At 38.4% G+C, this 787-nt stretch overlaps 1 protein-coding gene across 1 annotated transcript; it reads right to left on the bottom strand.

Annotated features, from left to right (window-relative positions):
- Window positions 1-2: 2 nt before the first annotated feature.
- On the bottom strand, window positions 3-785 carry LOC114028554 (olfactory receptor 5F1-like; the record flags this gene model as incomplete). Its single annotated transcript, XM_027842818.1, has 1 exon — window positions 3-785. A coding segment is annotated over one exon (783 nt), but the record flags the coding sequence as incomplete, so codon positions are not given.
- Between the last annotated feature and the right edge of the window lie 2 nt (window positions 786-787).

A 787-nucleotide genomic window follows, 5' to 3' on the forward strand; every position in this document is an offset into this window, starting at 1 on the left:
ATTGGAATAACCACTGTGTAAAATACAGATATCACTTTTCCTTGAGTTGGGGAGTAGTTTGAGTTTGGACACAAATAAGTAACAACTGAAGTTCCATAAAATATAACAATGGCTGTAATATGGGAAGCACAGGTTGAGAATGCTTTGCGCCTCCCTTCAACTGAATGTAAGCGTAGAATAGAGAAAAGGATATAGATATAAGAGGTAAGGATGATCAGAAATGTTCCTAGCATGGTTGTCCCAGCAAAAACGAAAATGATAGTTTCATTCATTTGAGTATCAGAGCAAGAGAGTTTGAGTACTGGAGGAGTATCACAGAAAAAGTGATGGATGACATTGGAGCCACAGAAGGATAAGCTACTTATGTAACTGGTATGAATAATGGAGTTCAGGAATCCTGCTGTGAAGGCCCCCATGGCCATCTTCAGGCACACTGTCCTTGACATGATAACTGGGTAAAGAAGGGGATTACAGATAGCTACATAACGGTCATAAGCCATCAATCCAAAGAGGATATGCTCAGTGGCTGCCAAAGCAATAAAGATATACATCTGCACAAAGCAGCCAGCAAAAGAGATGACTTTCCTTTTAGACAATAAGTCAGCTAACATCTTTGGAGTGATGTTTGTAGAGTAAAAAATATCAGCCAAGGACAAGCTGGTCAGAAAAAAATACATAGGTGTGTGAAGCTGAGAATCTATCTTGATTAACGTAATCATTCCTGCATTTCCCATCATTGTGAGAGTGTAAATCACCAAAAATAATACAAAAAGTATAACTTGAAGTT

Source organism: Vombatus ursinus, unplaced genomic scaffold (assembly GCF_900497805.2).
Source record: "Vombatus ursinus unplaced genomic scaffold, bare-nosed wombat genome assembly UNPS02004946.1, whole genome shotgun sequence".
Lineage (NCBI taxonomy): Eukaryota > Metazoa > Chordata > Mammalia > Diprotodontia > Vombatidae > Vombatus > Vombatus ursinus.